This window comes from Megalobrama amblycephala, linkage group LG14 (assembly GCF_018812025.1).
Source record: "Megalobrama amblycephala isolate DHTTF-2021 linkage group LG14, ASM1881202v1, whole genome shotgun sequence".
NCBI classification, from domain to species: Eukaryota; Metazoa; Chordata; class Actinopteri; order Cypriniformes; family Xenocyprididae; genus Megalobrama; species Megalobrama amblycephala.
In genome coordinates, this window is record NC_063057.1 from 42,875,265 (window position 1) to 42,891,669 (window position 16,405).

The 16,405-nt window shown below is 36.7% G+C and overlaps 2 protein-coding genes across 2 annotated transcripts; one reads left to right on the forward strand and one right to left on the reverse strand.

Moving 5' to 3' along the window:
- Positions 1-3,788: 3,788 nt before the first annotated feature.
- On the reverse strand, positions 3,789-9,825 carry LOC125245715. The gene is made up of 9 exons (XM_048156431.1): positions 9,709-9,825; positions 9,155-9,176; positions 8,997-9,045; positions 8,810-8,881; positions 8,601-8,666; positions 8,434-8,505; positions 8,225-8,290; positions 8,058-8,129; positions 3,789-6,094 (listed from the first exon to the last, which is right to left on the reverse strand). Exons 1-9 carry the CDS (start codon positions 9,719-9,721, stop codon positions 3,878-3,880), a joined length of 2,649 nt encoding a protein of 882 aa, XP_048012388.1. The 5' UTR covers positions 9,722-9,825; the 3' UTR covers positions 3,789-3,877.
- Positions 9,826-9,899: 74 nt separating this feature from the next.
- LOC125245729 lies at positions 9,900-13,778 on the forward strand. The gene is made up of 8 exons (XM_048156451.1): positions 9,900-10,209; positions 10,486-10,562; positions 10,727-10,795; positions 11,438-11,500; positions 11,755-11,854; positions 12,110-12,234; positions 13,099-13,300; positions 13,528-13,778. Exons 1-8 carry the CDS (start codon positions 9,900-9,902, stop codon positions 13,623-13,625), a joined length of 1,044 nt encoding a protein of 347 aa, XP_048012408.1. The 3' UTR covers positions 13,626-13,778.
- Positions 13,779-16,405: the final 2,627 nt, after the last annotated feature.

Genomic DNA, 16,405 nt, shown 5'->3' on the forward strand with positions numbered 1-16,405 from the left:
AATAAAGAATCCAGCTGAAGATTCAGAGTCTCCTGGTCTTCACATCTGTAACTGGATATTGTGGGGATTTTGTTTTCAGATCTTTAATTTCACTATTAATATACTTCTGTGCCTGGTTTCACAGACAAGGCTTAAGCTCAGATCTCAGACTAAAATACATGTTTTAGCTGTTTGAACTGAAAGCAACTTGCTCGGACATATCTGAAAATTTAAGACTTTAATCTAGTGAATCATATTCCTTTATACAGGGAAGGAGAAAAAAGTAAACAAACAAAAAACTAATTATTTTAACCATTTTAAATTAGGTACTCCATTCAGACAAACATAATCAATTGTATTAAATCCCACATTAAAGTAATATCCTTTACAGTCATGCACTTTAACCAAATAAAGTTGAAATTTGATTTTATTTATTTCCTCAATATTCTGTGGAGAAATTGAGATGGAATAGATATTTCTATTAGTTAGATCTCTCTGCAATCACATATTTAATTTTGATCCACAAATTCTTAATGAGTTTAAAATATTCTAAAGTTCTTTACAATCCTTTAATATGAAGACCAAGAACTTTATTCTTGATTGAGAATATCAGTGCTTTGTAGATTATTGAACTGAGAGCAGTTCACACTTGCTTATATTTAGATATAAGCCAGAAGCTCTTGAAAAACGGTATGGTATTGATAACTTTAAGAATCTATGATTCATCCCATGAATGAACATTTGAATATATTTTCTGTATGTAGATTTCTATTCGTTTTAGCGTGCAGACAGGACTTTTATTTTGGTGCGGGGGTGTGACGTCAAAAAACTGCATCGCGCTCCTGCTGCATCTGATTAGCCTGACTACGTCAGACTTCCTACTTCCGCTCAATTTCATTTCGCTTCTGTACTCAGTCTGATACAGCGTCAGAGCTTTCTGTTTGCCACCGGTCTGGAAACAGCCGGGCCAATCAACGAACAGAGGGCGGGCTGAGAGCCGTGACGTAGATGCTAAGCGCCGAGTTTTACATTGTAGGTTAGAGAAATCGAAAACCGAAACGACCGCGGAAATGGGAAACGAGACACGGGATGCAATTCGCTCTGTTATGGACCCTTACAGAAAAAACACATGAACTTCACATGTGATCACATGTTTTCCACATGTGATCACATGTGAGCAACATGTCACCACATGTGAACAACATTTCACCACATGTGAACAACATGTCACCACATGTGAACCACCACATGTGAACCACCACATGTGAAAAACATGTCACCACATGTGAACAAAGTTTGAACATAATGGAGCAAGTGGCACATATGGAAAACATGTTACTAGCCTATAGGTTATAATGTGGAGCACATGTGGAATATATTTTCACATGTTGTAATGTTTTAATATGTGAATTGTGTTAGCACATCACAAATACTGTACATTTTCAGCTTCAGAAAGTTCAGACAATTTTACTGGATCTTTTAATCTTGTTTAAAATTGATATCTATGTTACAGTTTTTCTCAGTTGCTTTTGTGCATTTCTCACATCACTATTTACATTTGCACAACAGTTAGTTCAACCACCACAACATTTAGTCATTTGTGCACATCACAGTAGCAGTTTCTCATTCCTTCCAACAAATTGCAAATGCTTTTGGACATGCATCAATTGCTTTCATACAACTCTGCTGTTTTATAACATTATCAGTTGCTTATGTCATGTCAGTCAAAATTAACTATACTTGTGAATGCTGAATAGTTATTCCATGTAAAACTAATAGTCCTCATTTCATTGCCTGAGTCATTACATACAAAAATGTTGAACTAGTTGTGATGTAGATGAAATTATGAGGCCAGAGAGGAACGTCTGGAGGAGCATGAATGATTACAGTACTATGTATGTTGTATGTTCAATTCCAATATACTGCAATACTGTTTACAGATGTGCACAGCTCTACCCAAAGGGAGTTTATGCTTGTTGTAAATAAGGGTGCATTTTTAGCCCGCAGTGTGAACAAATTAGAATTGCAAAGAGCATATACAGTAAAAATATGAAACACATATTCAGTGTCTTGTACTCAGTTACCTCATTAAATACAGTAATGTGTAACTTTACTGTATTTTTCGAATGGCTGTGCAAATAGTATATAGTGCTGTCTTGAGCATTTTCAGGTAGTGTCAACAAGATCTTACTTTTTTTGCATTGGAAAACATTTACAGAGTAGACTGTCATAATGAAAACATGACGAAGCCATTTGACTATCTTGTTATTAAAACAATGATGTCAGGACTTTTCATCATGATGACACTGACACTTTCATTGACATGAGTACTTGCTTTTGAGGAATGAGCTATCCATTTTGAGCAAGTGACACGCTTTTGCAGGTTATCAACTAGGTTTTGCTGTTTTTACTAATTGTTTTGAGAACTGCATTAACTGTTGTGCAAATGTAAATAGTGATATGAGAAATGCACCAAAGCGACTGAGATAAAAAACTGTAATAGCCAAATATCCCAACACAACAGCTTACACAATGTTGATGTTTTGTTCATCTCATAACATCCCCATAAGCTGAGCTATGCAGTCTGTAGTACCAGATACTAAAGTGATAACTAAGTGGTAAGTACTGACACACAATATTCTCACAAAATTGACTAATGATATGAATGCATAATGATTCTATATGAAGGGAATACACCACACATTTGGAAGGCTTTTTTAATTTTTTATTTTGACAGAATGAGCTATTGACCAAAGTAAGAAACTGACTAGATGCAGATTCTTCTAAGTTATACATAATGTATACAAAATACAATTATAATTACAATTACATCAAAAACAACAGTCATTCAATGGGACTAATATTGAGTTAGATGAAAATGTATATATATATATATATATATATATATATATATATATTATATAAAAAACAATATATACATATATACATGGGGCAAATGTTACCAATAGCTTTAGCTACTTTTGCTCCGTAGGCTGACACTTGTAACCTATGGCAGATGGGAAGGATCAAATTTAAGAGCAAGGATTTGTCTTGAGAAATCATTATACTAAAGCCAGTAGCTACTGATTTACCCACTGATAGGCCGGCGGAGGATCTGTATAAGCACTTTCCTCACATGGCAGACGACTGACTCTCCTCACACAGCCACTGACTCTCCTCACACTGCGGGCGACTCACTCTCCTCACACAGCCACTGACTCTCCTCACACTGCGGGCGACTCACTCTCCTCACACAGCCACTGACTCTCCTCACACTGCGGGCGACTCACTCTCCTCACACAGCCACTGACTCTCCTCACACTGCGGGCGACTCACTCTTCTCACACAGCCACTGACTCTCCTCACACTGCGGGCGACTCACTCTCCTCACACAGCCACCGACTCTCCTCACACTGCGGGCGACTCACTCTCCTCACACAGCCACTGACTCTCCTCACACTGCGGGCGACTCACTCTTCTCACACAGCCACTGACTCTCCTCACACTGCGGGCGACTCACTCTCCTCACACAGCCACCGACTCTCCTCACACTGCGGGCGACTCACTCTCCTCACACAGCCACCGACTCTCCTCACACTGCGGGCGACTCACTCTCCTCACACAGCCACCGACTCTCCTCACACTGCGGGCGACTCACTCTTCTCAGTCAGTGGCTGTGTGAGGAGAGTGAGTCGCCCGCAGTGTGAGGAGAGTCGGTGGCTGTGTGAGGAGAGTGAGTCGTCTGCCATGTGAGGAAAGTGCTTATACAGATCCACTGCCGGCCTATCAGTGGGTAAGTCAGTAGCTACTGGCTTTAGTATAATGATTTCTCAAGACAAATCCTTGCTCTTAAATTTGAACCTTACTGCCTGCCAAAGTAACCAGGCATGCTCAGATGTTAATCTCGCTCAAAAGTGTTTGGCATTAAGCAAAAAAGAACACAACCACTTTCTTTTCTATACACTATGCATTTTTCTGAAAGTTGGCATATGTCCAGAGCAATCAAATCACCAAATTCAGATGGTATTGACATTACATGCTTAATCTGGCACCTAGATTCACCATAGTAGGCTTGAAGATACAATCTTGGTTTTGACACACACTTTCTCACTAGACATAATGCATGTTCACAGCCAGTGTTACTCACAGCATTGGCAAATGAGACTATCTGGCAAACACTGCCATCAGATATCTTGACCAGAGTGTTATCCCTTTTGAGTTTTCTTCTGTAATTAATGCTCAGAAATATTTGAGAGTTAACTACAGCTTTGTGGTAAAACATAGCTTGATCTCTGACAGGGTATCCGAGATGTTGCTCAATAGCATCCCTTTCGTATAGATCAAGAGCTCTAAAGCAACCGTGTCCAAAAAGCACAGTGCCGTTCACTCTTCTTGCATGTTTAGTTGTACTATAACCATCGAGCACTGTGTCAAACAGCTGCTTCACTCTAGGGTGAGCATTTGTCATCACAATCTTGCCAATGCATTCTACTTGTTTTAGTAAGAGAAAAGATCTTACTATCTGTAAGGGTACAGACTGTGTACCATTGTATAGTTTCAGCAGAAATCCATTGCATCCTTCAAAACTGTATGCACTATAGCACCATAAGGGGCCCCAGTTTCTGACACTGTCACTAAGATGAAGAAGAATGTGAACATTGTATGTCATATGTGATTTACCATACAAGGTCTCAAAATTCCGCACAAACTCATTCAGGTGTTGAGATGCATAAAAGAGCTCCAGCTGTGTTATTGTTGTTGTTTGCAAGACAAAAATTGCTTGGCACAAAAGGAGGAAGTGCTCAAAAAATCTACATGGAAGAACAGATTTTAAAACAATGGGAGCATAAAACAAGAGAAAAGCTCGCCATTCTGAGGCTTTCCAGTAGGCTCTGGTTAGGATAGATCTAGGCATTCTTGTGATGTTAGATGGAGGTTGAAAATGTTCCATCTTCTTATCTATCTCATTGATCCTTGTTCCAATATACCAGGGCTCTCTATGGTAAGAACTGTCGAACCACAGGGTAGACAGCTGTCTCATCACGCCTAAATCAATGCAATGCATGGAGTCAACAATAAATCCAGAGACAATGTCAAAAAAAGGCAGCGACATCAAAGGTGTGGGTCCTTTCACACCAAAGGTTTCACCAACCACTACATTACTTCCACATTGAACCATATCTTTGTGAGAGCGTTCGGTCACTTCTTCCATGTATGGATACACTTGAACATTTCCTTTACCTTTCTCGACTCTTTCCCCTGGATGTAGACACCAGTTGCAGCCAAATTTCCCATTAAATTGCTTGATATTTTGTATCATAGCCCGAGCCACACTATCACACGAACAAATTACAGCATACACGTAAGATTTTATAATTTTCCCCTTTAAACACCACTCAAAACCTGCTGAACCAAGAGTTTTCATTTCGTTGATAAATGGTCTAAAAAATGTGGAGATTGTTGGTTTTTTCACACCAAACCATAGTCCTGTTAAAAACATGTTCTTTTTCCTTATATTAGGTGGGAGCTCATTTATGTAACACAACAAGGGCCAGATCGAAAAAGAGGAGGATTTGAAGATAGGTACACCGTCAGAATTAAAAGTAAAGCTAAAAGAGTAATCTTTTTTTAAATTTGACTTTTTGAACATTTCTTCGTACAATTTTCCATCCATAATGTCTGAAATTGTGTCAGAGTTACTTGGCCTGGTCTTTCTGTAGTTCAATGACTCTCCGAGATTCAAAGTCTCTAGGACATGTTTCAGTTGGCCGATAAGCGGAAGTGTAAAAAAGAAGTTACCATTTTTCACCAATTTGGGTTTTTCAAAAAACTGATTGCATGCCTTGCATTCATTATTTTCCAAAACACAACAGCAGTTGGGGCAATAAACATGAAAATCATATTTCCCAGTTTTGAAAAGTTTTTTTAAGAGGTATTTGGTGGCTGGCAAGTGGGAATCTTGTGGTAATATGATAATTAACATTTGGAGAAGTGTTTGCAAACCATCTTGCGTCAATCCAACAGTTCCAGCAAAGGCCATCAGAAGTAGAATGGTTTGTCCAAGAGTAACCAATGCTCCTTTGTACAGTGGGGACCTCATCATGTCATCATTAACCTGGAACAAAAAACAGAATCCCAATAAGTTATAGTACTTGTGGTTGAAATGTAGGAGAATGATGTGCTGCAGAACCAGATGTTGTATTTATTTTACGATCTCTTTCTCTAAATGGAATTTTTTTCCAATAATTCATTGATTATTATGTACGGAGCCCTGCATGTCACCTATAGGAGAAAAAAAAAAAAAACCCGTGTCGACGGTTTTGCAATCCGTTCCCTCAGTTTATAAACCGTGATCACAAATTCTTTAACTGTACCCTCAGTTTAACAAATCGTGCCCATGGATTAATTCTCATTGTTGCCCATCTAGTGCACCTGTTGTTAGTTTCATTAACACCAAAGCAGCTGAAACTGATTAACAACCCCCTCTGCTACTTAACTGACCAGATCAATATACCGGGGGTTTAAATGACTTGATGCTATTCTCTGATTAAAAAGTGTTCCTTTCATTTTTTGAGCAGTGATTTGATGAATAATACACAATAAAACAATAAGATTCGTTAACATGTAGGCTATCCAGGAGTTTTCTGTTCTTCTTTTAAGAGTAAAGTTTTTACAAACCCGTGTGCACGGATTGTGAATTTGTGGGCACGGATTTAAAAACTGAGGGTACGGTTTGCAAAATCTGAGCGCACGGATTGGAAATTTGTGGGTATTTATTAATCCTTGGGCACGATTTGTTAAACCGAGGGAACAGTTCGTGATCACGGTTTATAAACTGAGGGAATATTTATCTAAATGTGTTCTGTTTTTCTAACTCTTGCAAGTGTAATAATACAAATTATAATTAAAATCTTGCCTTAATAACAATGTTAAACCCCTGTCACTGTTGTACTTAAATTTGACCTAGTCTTTTTATCTCTGCTATTCCTGCAGAGTGCAGGATGAGGGTTAAGAAGCTGAAACTGAAACAACCTCCTCCCACCAAAACACCATATGGAAGATCTCCTTTAAGTGAATTTTTGAGGATTTGATTTAAAATTCAAATTTTGTTACTATTTATTATTTGACATAAAACATACATTTAAATTTGACAAAGAAATATGCAGAATTTTTCTGTGAAATAAAAGGGCACTTTCTTTTGGTGCAAACGCACAAATGCTCCCAATATTTTTTGAGATAGCATAGATTCAATTTCGGGCGCATATGTGACCAAAATGGTAGCAATTTCGAGCCTTGCGTTTAATCGTTCCATCTCGATCACACAACCACTAAACAATGCTTTGAGAATCTGTGAGAAGCTGCTGCTCCTGCTCTGCTGCTGCGATGTGCTGCCTCTGCGTTCGGTGTGAATTCACTAATCTGTTAACATGGGCGCAGAAAAAAATGTGCTGCTTACACCCTGCTTACGTGTGCAGTGTATCTTTGTACTCCCGTGACATCAGTGCTATCTGAGAGGGTGTTTTCTACCACGGGTCTAACGGCCAACAGGCGCTCCAGACTAAGCCCACAACACCTAGACATGTTACTTTTTTAAATAAAACTAGACAATGTGTGGATTGAGGTAGGCCTGCTATTTTTATTTATTGGAAAAAATGTCTAAAATACAGGTTGTACAAAACTTCAAATGGATTCACTGTGTTTTCGTTTTTTGTCATCTTAATTTGTTAAATATTTAAGTGAAAAATATCTAGTGTAGACCTATTTATTTTATGCTTTTTATTTATATTATTTTATTAAGTTTTTCTGATGTCAGAAACGCTGCAGGTGCGTGAAAATTTGATAATGTGAATCCATGTTCTGTTGTTGATCTGTTCTATGCTGCTGTTTGTATATTAAAATAAACCTGTGGAAGACACAGACACTCGTCAATTGTATTTTTTATTTAATGCCAATTCAATATTATGATCTTATCAGTTAACAGTCAAAAATCGGATAACGAGTGTCGGTTGGGAAAATTAACCGAAATGAGCATGCCAAGTAAGACCACTATTTCTCAGATGTAAAAACTTTGAACGCACCTCAAAGTCAGAATCCGAACTTGCAGCACCTGTAGCATCACTGTCTCTATTTGCGTGGTCATCAATGGACTGCTGTAAAAGAGGAGAGAAAATATTCACCAATTATTTAAAGTGGAATCTCAGTCATTATAGGAGTTAGAAATGAGAAAAAGAGTGAGCTATCATACTTGTGGTTCATCGTTTGGTCTCCACTCTTCCTCATCACTGTCATCTACAGCGTGCCCAGTGGGTTGCTGAAGAAAAAACAACATTATATAAAGACAATTTAACATTTAGCTTCATAAGCACAACATGTATATTCTGTCTAGGCTGTGAGAGATCACCCTAAACATCACGCAAGACCACTATTTCTTAGATGTAAAAACTTTGAACGCACCTCAATGTCAGAGTCCAAACTTGCAGCACCCGTAGCATCACTGTCTCTATTTGCATGGTCATCAATGGACTGCTGTAAAAGAGGAGAGAAAATATTCACCAATTATTTAAAGTGGAATCTCAGTCATTATAGGAGTTAGAAATGAGAAAAAGAGTGAGCTATCATACTTGTGGTTCATCGTTTGGTCTCCACTCTTCCTCATCACTGTCATCTACAGCGTGCCCAGTGGGTTGCTGAAGAAAAAACAACATTATATAAAGACAATTTAACATTTAGCTTCATAAGCACAACATGTATCTTCTGTCTAGGCTGTGAGAGATCACCCTAAACATCACGCAAGACCATTATTTCTTAGATGTAAAAACTTTGAACGCACCTCAATGTCAGAGTCCAAACTTGCAGCACCTGTAGCATCACTGTCTCTATTTGCATGGTCATCAATGGACTGCTGTAAAAGAGGAGAGAAAATAATACATTTCAATGCAATAAGTGAGTTCAATGAATACGTGATTTCTGCACTAGTACAACCCTTATAAGTGTGCTATGTACAAATGTGATCTTACCTCTGGATGATTCCAAATGCTGTTATCTTCAATTGAATCAGAATTACAGCTGCATAGATATTGTTTATTTCAGAGTAATTCATATTTGCATAAATATCTCTAATAGATCCAAAAAAAGGATAAACAGAACATCACTTTACTGATCTATGTATTTTTACCTGTCTCCATCATCAATTGGATCTGAAATAAAGTCAATAATATTAGGTCTTTGGTATTTATTTAAAACTTGCAAATAAAATATGTTAGACATTTATTACTCAGAAACACTTGATTCTGTTAATCACAACATTACGCTGATAGATGACGTTGATATTTCCTGAAAATGACAGTGGTTAAAAAAAATCTACGTTACCCTTACTATTACCGGCTGTTCATTCAAAAGACTAAGGAGATAAACAACCATCAACAACATATTACAAAAAAAATTTTAAACAGTCATAACTTACTAAAGTGGCATAAACGCGTATAATTAATTGAATGCAAATTGCCATGAACGGTTTCTACAGAAAGTGCAACAGCATCCCGTTTTTGTTCTTTGAAACGTTGTGCTCGTATTTATTTAATGAAATTATAGTCTTTTAAATTTTAATAAACATGATCTTTCATTTCATTAAAAAAATCTAAAGACATTTTTTTCGGACGCATCTATTTTTAGTGACAAATGCGACTGGATCGCTGTCGAGCATTAGTAGATAACGTTAGTCCACATTACCAATTTTCTCCATATGATATTTTGTCGTCCGGGGTACAGGTTCGTTGTCATCTCGCAAATATCTTCTATATAACCTCCTCCTTTAAACGGCTCCATTTCAAAGTCCTCTAACGTCACTCTGATCTATTACTATATCAAAAGTACTCGTCTTCTTCTTCTTCTTCAGAGTGTGTGGGCGCCAAACGAAAGAAATGACGCGAGTGGAGAATTTCGATTTGACGGATCTGATTGGCTACGATTGGCGCTCTTTTTGCTGCCTGTTGCTAAGGCAACTCGAAGTAGATATAGTAAACATTAAAATCAAGAAAGCTGTTGCCATGTACGTGCTAATAAAATGGGTAAAAGAAAACCAAGTAAGTGTGGGCTTGGATAACTTTGTGAAGGACAAAAAAATGTTAAAGGACCCAAAGAGGATTGGCCTGGTGGAACACGGAGCGGTTGGAGTTAAGCCCCCGAAATGCGGCTGGAAAGCGTTTCCGGCCCAAATACTCTGTGTAAACGGTAAGTAAATCTGTACATTTTTAGCGCTAGAATTTTTATGATCGATGATGCCCAGCTCATTATTACTTAACCTTAAGTCAGACACCTAATTTGTAGATTCGTTAAGTAATTTTCGTGTTGAATTTAGCTAGCTAACCTAGATGAACGTTACTGTATTAGCCTCGCTATTAAGAAATACTAACATGCTTGATTTATTATTTTCCTCATAATTTTTAACAAATGTTTAAGATTCTGCTCAACACTTTTACAATCACTTGTTACTTTGATTGAATACAGAGAGCCTTGGAGAAATAAAAAAGGTCGAGCGTCAGTGGATAGATGCGCACAAGATGGCGACTCCATTGAAATCCAAGGTACGTTACACAATAATTGAACGGCCCCTATAATAGTCAAATCTAAAACTGAATGACCTTAATGCAATTTTTTTTCAAATTTTGCCTCCTTTTCATTTCTTTTGTCTTAATTAAATTATATTCTGTCTTCTCTTACCCGTTGCAATGTACTTGTTTTTTGTCAGACTACAGTTGACACTGAAGAAGATAGGATTTCTCAATCTGATGAAGAGGATGAGACTCCTCAACATCAGGTGCTGATATGTTGTCCAAACACATGTTCATCCAGTCTCTTCCTTTACAATGACCTTTTATTTTAATTGTGTTAAATATACTTTACTGATGATTTGTTGTATGTCATGCAGTGGCGGTTCATGGGTTTTATTTTATTTCTGGGGATCCCCTGTCGAGGATGATAATGGCGATGATTATTATTATTGTTTGCTAAACATTAAATGCTTTAAATGGGGTTTTACTCACTTTTAGACAGAAAAACACACATAATCAGCACAATAATTGAAATATAATTTCACTCACCTATAACTTGAAGCAAACATCCATCCCTGTCTGTGTGAGCATGTTGGACCGTTTAGTGAAGCTGACTGCTGTAGCGGAGTCTTCCTTCATTTTTAATTTGTAGAGACTGTTTGAATGATAGCTTGGTGTGACAAGCAGGGTGGGGTGAGAGCCATGAGAAAACGGGCAAGGCCAGTGGCGTAATTGTAAAGAGCGTCACCTTCTCCCATGTTCACATCAAAATCTTGGGTAGGCTGTGCCCTTCTTGCCTCGACAAGCTGCCACTGGTCATATGTTTATCTTTAACACTTAAGCTTCAAACAATTTTGGACAATTTTCATTACTACTGACCCTTTACACTCCATACACTTGTTTTTCAGACAGGGGATGATTCAAATGGGACTCCAGAGCATGATTCAATCTGTACTCCAAAACGGCCAAAGGTAAATGTAAAAAACAAACAAAAAAAAAAACACTTATTACACTTATTAATGTGGTAAAAGTGTCTTTTTCATCCATATAGGCAGTAAAATGTGAGGGAAAACAAAACACAGTTCATTAGTTTTCTCTACCTGAGCCACAGATAACAGAGATATCTTTTCACATCCGAGACAATTACAAGATTCTAGAAAGTTCTCCAGCACTTCAAGTGTCTTTCTCTATTTTCTTTCTCTTGTACCTCTTTCTACACTGATAGAGAGACTACAACAATGACATAAAAGAGCTTGAGGAGAGGCTAAAAACTAAGGAAAAGGAGATAAGGCGTTTGAGAAGATTAAACTTTCAAATGCAAGAGGGTAAGGGGAGCCTTTAACCCATTTCTATTTTACAGTCCCACCAGTATTTTGCACGTTTTTTTTGTTCCACCTATTACATTCTCTTTAGACTCGACTGGTCTCCAATGACTTTGTTTACATTACATTTACATTAATCGTAAAAAAACTGGAGGGTCTGATTATAATAGTAATATATATAAATATATATATATAGTCACAACTCGATTGCTGTGCGGGGTTTTTTGTTAACTGTTCATTCCTTTTATTTGAATATAGGACTTGCTGGTACAATCACAAAAGCTGTCAAAGATGCCATTCAGGCGGCTCAGTCTGCTCCCAGCCACCCAGTACTCACATCTAACACCCACGTAGCCACTCTTAACCAAACTGGAGACATAATGGTATAATATACATTGTTGGGAGAAGTGATTTCAATTGAGGACCATGCAAGTTTGTTTATCATATGACATAGCCAAGCAATATCACACAAGCAGGAGAGCTGTTTTCCTAGATATCAGCATTATTGTTTGAACTTTACTGATTCCGATTCTGCTCATCAATTCCTACTCTTATTGATTCCAAGTTTCAAGTCCAGTGGGAAAAAAGTCAAACATTTCGATACCAGACATATTTTGTTGCTAAACATTTAGTTGTAGCTGAATACCATTAACAAAAATCAGCAGGCTACATTAAAAAGGAGGAGTCAGTTAAGAGCTGTATGTGTGCAAAATAGATGTGCATGTTCCTTGATCAATTGAAAATCACATTTGCATGTGTGTGTTGGTTTAAATGTCATGGTATTAGCACTAAGCAGTAAACAGAATGAACTCTTGCACAGCTCATATTGTTTTGCAGGGCTGCTAAAAACAAAATTTATTTATTTATTATTTGGTCACAATCAGCTACAAAACTGAAAAGCATCTCGTGTTATAAAAGTAAAAAAATAAATAAACCATATACAATTTGCTCCCCTTAAACTATATATAGTTTGTGTGAAATGGAGAGGAACGGTAAACATTCAAAGCTTAAGACCAAATTACCTATACTTAATTTTCTGTGTTCTTCTCCATTTTGCGTGATCCTTTCAAAGTGTATCCCTTTGTCCATGAGCTCCCAAGTAAAAGTTGTAGAAAGTTAGTAAGTTAATTATGATTTTATCATTAGAAAATGACAAACACAATGTTGACAAGTCTGTGAATGTATTCTATTTTATTTTTATTTTTATGTATTTTATTTTATTTTTATTTTATAATTTTGCTTTGCAGAACAAGTCTGTGACTGACTTAATGAACCCAGTTGCTTTGGATCATGCTCAAAGGTGTGAGAGTTACAAAAAGCTAACCAGAACTCTTATGGACTCCATCTTCTCTTTGGAAGAGATGACAACATGCTCTGTCACTGGAAAAAAAGGGGTTGTCGGTGAAAAAAGAAAGAGCCTTGACCTGGAAAAAGTTCAGCTAGTAATTGGTAAGCATGCCTGAATATTTTTTTTGCGTTAGGCAAAATGCTATTGTATCAGCTCATTAAAGGGGTCAAAACAGATTTAACACATCACCGAAAGCAACAATAGTACTTGTTATGTTTATTATTAAGTGGAAAGCGTTTTTTTTTTTCTGAGCTATTTTGTTCTTCAAATTTAAAAAGCAAAGTTGAATCAGTGTTACAAAAGTGAGGTATGTGCATTTTTCTTACAGACCATGTCAAAAAGACATACCCAGGCATCGGAGGCACTGAGATCAAAGTCTGCATGGCACAAAAATTAAAAGATCTGAGGAGACGGGCAGAAAGGTGAATATCGTAACTTTTTTATACTAGGGTTGTGCCAATAGACGATAGTATCATGTCAGACAATAGTCAGACATATTGCTGAGGGCAGATGCCCATGACTATTTCAAGATGATAGTGGCTTGTTTTCCCATTCATTTATATTATTATTATTAAATTAACATTAGGACCTAAAATGTATTTGCCGTGCCTAATTTTATAACTACATCACCACATTACCACACATTTTGTGGTTCCATATCATATTCACAAAACATTTAATGACACTAATAACAATACAATTACAAATTAATAATAATAATATCACTAAAATTATATAGGCTTAATAGACAGGGTTCGTACGGGTGCTTGAAATCCTTGAAAATCCTTGAATTTTGATGTTGTGTTTTCAAAGTTTGAAAAGTGCTTGTATTTTACATAAAATGCTTGAAATTCTTTCACAACAAATACCTATCTGTTTATTAAATAAGGAGCAATTCCAGCGTTATGGACGTGACATTTGGAGTCAAAACTTGAAATGTAAACGCTCAAAGAATGCATTTAATAGCAACATATTAAACCGTCTATTTATATATTCATAATCCCTTACTAAAGGAGTCCAGACATTAGAAAAATGTCAGTCTATACAATTGTTTTATATTTTAGATGAGGGAAATATACAGCGTTACGGACGTGACAAAAAAAAGTCACTAAGTTTTGGGTGACAACATATTTTTTAAGAATTCTGCGAATTACATTGCGCAAACCAAAAGTAATACTGCCCACCTAATGAAGAAGGGTTGGCTCTCCACAGAGCATAAAATAATAATTTTATTTCATTTTTCGTGTTCGCATAAATGAGGAAAAAACAACGTTACGGATGTGACAGTTTTCCGTTACGGACGTGACCAGTCTGAAAGCGGCACATGAGACTGCTTTAAAACTGCTTTAAAACTTTCACAGAGACCTCAAGCAGGCATTTAAACTACCAAATATTGAAATCTGGGATACCAGTATAAGACTGCACAATTTATCAACATTTTACTAAACTTTATACCAGGGCTTAAAAATGGAAAAAATAATAATAATAATAATAAATCACTCCACTCCGAGCAGAATCGGTATTTTAACGTTTCTGTTACAGCGTTCCTTCTGTATTATAAACGTTCTGAAACTGGTTTGATTAGAAAAAATAAAGGTTAATAACATTTGATGTTATTATTGAGTAATATTAGGCTAGTATATATGCTATAATGTTTAGTGATTTTGATATCGCAGACTAAATACCGGCAGGCAGGAATAACTATAGGCTAATTTACTCATTAAAACCAAAGGTGTTCATCAGTGATTGTACATCAAGAGCAAGGACACGTTGTGTGCATTTTGTTTTGTGCTTTTACCAGAACGAAACGCTCGATTATCTGTGAAACGCAGCGTGTGCACGAGAGTCAAGAGAACTGATAACAGCAGCAACACTGGCCATGATTTGAGAAAAAAAACACGTTCCAGCCGATAGATCGCCTCTTATTTAAAACAGACCTATGAATTTCTTATCGAAAAATGTTTTTTTTTCTTTAGGTACAATTATTCTCTGAGTTTAAGTAAAATTTCTGAGACGTTCCAGAAAGATTCTAGCAGAGAGACAGCTAAAAGCGCACGCAGTTTTTTTTATTTATTTTATTTTACAAAAGACCAATGATTTGTTGTTATTGTGAGCGTACACAAATAAAAGTAGACCATTTGTAGTCTTGCACTAGTCTATAGGCTATCGCCAAAAATGAGGGAAGGCCTGTTTTCAGTTGTTTCAGCTGTCATGAGGAAAAAATCCATCAGAAAGCGCCGGCGCGTTCGTCTGCCAGAGGGATAAAATGTAGCAAATTTAGTTTTTTTATAGTGGGCTATAGCCTATTATTATTATTATTATTATTATTATTATTATTTTAATTTCATCTCGCTGATTATGATAATTGAATAGCATGACATGAATGTTGGGAGACGTGCAGCGGGTCAGACATGAGTTTGACCAATTCATTAAGTTTTGTTTTATAGTAAGTCTTTCTTTAAAGTGAATTTCGTTTTGTAGAAATTGTATCTTAATTTCAATCAATGTTTCATCACCCAATTGCCAATATTTAATAAATGGGAAGAAAACCAAGAACGTCGGGTGTGGAATGGATTGCCTAACAAACGAACTCATGTTTCCGCGGCCTTTGAATAAGGCTGAAGCAATAGACGTATTTTCTTTTTCTTTTTTTCTTTTTTTTTTTTATTTCTTTATTACTTTATTACATGTCTTTATTACTTAATTAATCGATAAGATATTTTGGTCTAACAGTATATTTTAGCTGGTCTAAATTCTAAGTTAGACAAATTTGCGTAAGGTTCCCTTCTAGACAAGCGCGTAAATTGCTGTTTCGGCTGCAAATTTTCAGTAATTTCGATCGGTGCATCATGATAATTCATGTATAGTAAAAGAATAAAGAAACAACTCTAGACTTATTGGATAGGCATGGAAAAGTACTTCAGCCATCCCGGTAGCTGACCATTAGCAGAGCTGGCGATGGGGTAAATACGCTTGGGCAATATATAATAATAATAATAGCCTAATAATAATAATAATAATAATAATAATAATGTCTCAGCAAAGACCGAACATATTTATTTGTCTCGGCACACGTCCGATAACGGTAACACAGCGCGTCAAGGCTTTCTGTTGACTTGGCTACCTTACAAACGGGCGATGGAAACAACAGTGCATTTTTCCCCCTTTTGTAATTTACACTGTAAAAAATGAATGTGATGATTTTA

Coding starts and splice junctions, on each gene's coding strand:
- LOC125245715 (XM_048156431.1), bottom strand. Junction 9,046..9,154: donor CCAATTGATGATGGAGACAG/GTAAAAATACAT, acceptor ATATCTATGCAG/CTGTAATTCTGATTCAATTG. Junction 8,667..8,809: donor GTTTGGACTCTGACATTGAG/GTGCGTTCAAAG, acceptor TTTTTTCTTCAG/CAACCCACTGGGCACGCTGT.
- LOC125245729 (XM_048156451.1), top strand. CDS start 9,900: ATGACGCGAGTGGAGAATTTCGATTTGACGGATCTGATTGGCTACGAT. Junction 12,235..13,098: donor ACCAAACTGGAGACATAATG/GTATAATATACA, acceptor TTTGCTTTGCAG/AACAAGTCTGTGACTGACTT. Junction 13,301..13,527: donor AAAAGTTCAGCTAGTAATTG/GTAAGCATGCCT, acceptor TTTTTCTTACAG/ACCATGTCAAAAAGACATAC.